We start from the raw sequence: 2500 nt of genomic DNA, 5'->3' as shown, positions 1-2500 counted from the left end.
CATCTCTATCATCTCCATCATCTCCATCATCTCTATCTTCTCCATCATCTCCATCATCTCCATCATCTCTATCATCTCCATCATCTCTATCTTCTCCATCATCTCCATCATCTCTATCTTCTCCATCATCTCCATCATCTCTATCTTCTCCATCATCTCTATCTTCTCCATCATCTCTATCTTCTCCATCATCTCCATCATCTCCATCATCTCTATCATCTCCATCATCTCCATCATCTCTATCTTCTCCATCATCTCCATCATCTCCATCATCTCTATCATCTCCATCATCTCCATCATCTCTATCTTCTCCATCATCTCTATCTTCTCCATCATCTCCATCTTCTCCATCATCTCCATCATCTCCATCATCTCTATCTTCTCCATCATCTCTATCTTCTCCATCATCTCCATCATCTCCATCTTCTCCATCATCTCCATCATCTCCATCACATCTCTATCTCGTCCATCATCTCCATCATGGAGAGCAACAGTTGATGATGTTTGTTTCAGACTCGGACAGCCGTCTACACCACACACTGTCCTGCAGGCACGTCTGTGCAGAACATGATGCACTGGGCCCAGGTGTGCACACACACACACACACACACACACACACACACACACACACACACACACACACACACACACACACACACACACACACACGGTGTGTCCAGACACACACACACACACACACACACACACATTTACACACACTTACACGTGGTGTGTCCAGACACACACACACACACACACACACACACTTATACGTGGTGTGTCCAGACACACACACACACACTTACACACACTTACACATGGTGTGTCCAGACACACACACACACACTTACACGTGGTGTGTCCAGACACACACACACACACACACACACTTACACACACTTACACGTGGTGTGTCCAGACACACACACACACACACACACACACACACACACTTATACGTGGTGTGTCCAGACACACACACACACACTTACACACACTTACACATGGTGTGTCCAGACACACACACACACACTTACACGTGGTGTGTCCAGACACACACACACACACACACACACTTACACACACTTACACGTGGTGTGTCCAGACACACACACACACACACACACACACACACACACTTATACGTGGTGTGTCCAGACACACACACACACACTTACACACACTTACACGTGGTGTGTCCAGACACACACACACACACACACACACTTACACACACTTACACGTGGTGTGTCCAGACACACACACACACACACACACACACACACTTATACGTGGTGTGTCCAGACACACACACACACACTTACACACACTTACACGTGGTGTGTCCGGACACACACACACTTACACGTGGTGTGTCCAGACACACACACACTTACACGTGGTGTGTCCGGACACACACACACACTTACACACACTTACACACACTTACACGTGGTGTGTCCAGACACACACACACTTACACGTGGTGTGTCCAGACACACACACACACTTACACACACTTACACGTGGTGTGTCCAGACACACACACACTTACACGTGGTGTGTCCGGACACACACACACTTACACGTGGTGTGTCCGGACACACACACACTTACACGTGGTGTGTCCAGACACACACTTACACACACTTACACGTGGTGTGTCCAGACACACACACACTTACACGTGGTGTGTCCAGACACACACACACTTACACGTGGTGTGTCCAGACACACACACACACTTACACACACTTACACACACTTACACGTGGTGTGTCCAGACACACACACACTTACACGTGGTGTGTCCAGACACACACACACTTACACGTGGTGTGTCCAGACACACACACACTTACACGTGGTGTGTCCAGACACACACTTACACACACTTACACGTGGTGTGTCCAGACACACACACACTTACACGTGGTGTGTCCAGACACACACACACTTACACGTGGTGTGTCCAGACACACACACACACTTACACACACTTACACACACTTACACGTGGTGTGTCCAGACACACACACACTTACATGTGGTGTGTCCAGACACACACACACTTACACGTGGTGTGTCCGGACACACACACACTTACACGTGGTGTGTCCAGACACACACACACTTACACGTGGTGTGTCCGGACACACACACACACTTACACACACTTACACACACTTACACGTGGTGTGTCCAGACACACACACACTTACACGTGGTGTGTCCAGACACACACACACACTTACACACACTTACACACACTTACACGTGGTGTGTCCAGACACACACACACACTTACACACACTTACACGTGGTGTGTCCAGACACACACACACTTACACGTGGTGTGTCCAGACACACACACACACTTACACACACTTACACACACTTACACGTGGTGTGTCCAGACACACACACACTTACACGTGGTGTGTCCAGACACACACACACTTACACGTGGTGTGTCCAGACACACACACACACTTACACA

The 2500-nt window shown here is 48.4% G+C and overlaps 1 protein-coding gene across 1 annotated transcript in view; it reads left to right on the top strand.

Moving 5' to 3' along the window:
• The window catches only part of LOC133638852 (lysosomal acid lipase/cholesteryl ester hydrolase-like), a 10996-nt gene that overhangs the window by 6690 nt on the left and 1806 nt on the right, over positions 1–2500 (top strand). The window contains exon 8 of the mRNA XM_062031847.1: positions 514–585. Coding sequence (XP_061887831.1) covers positions 514–585 — 72 coding nt within the window. The remainder of the gene's footprint in view (positions 1–513; positions 586–2500) is intronic.

Source organism: Entelurus aequoreus, linkage group LG21, assembly GCF_033978785.1.
Source record: "Entelurus aequoreus isolate RoL-2023_Sb linkage group LG21, RoL_Eaeq_v1.1, whole genome shotgun sequence".
Taxonomy (NCBI): domain Eukaryota; kingdom Metazoa; phylum Chordata; class Actinopteri; order Syngnathiformes; family Syngnathidae; genus Entelurus; species Entelurus aequoreus.
Note: the sequence above shows the minus strand (reverse complement) of the source record. Positions and strands in the feature narration are given on the sequence as shown.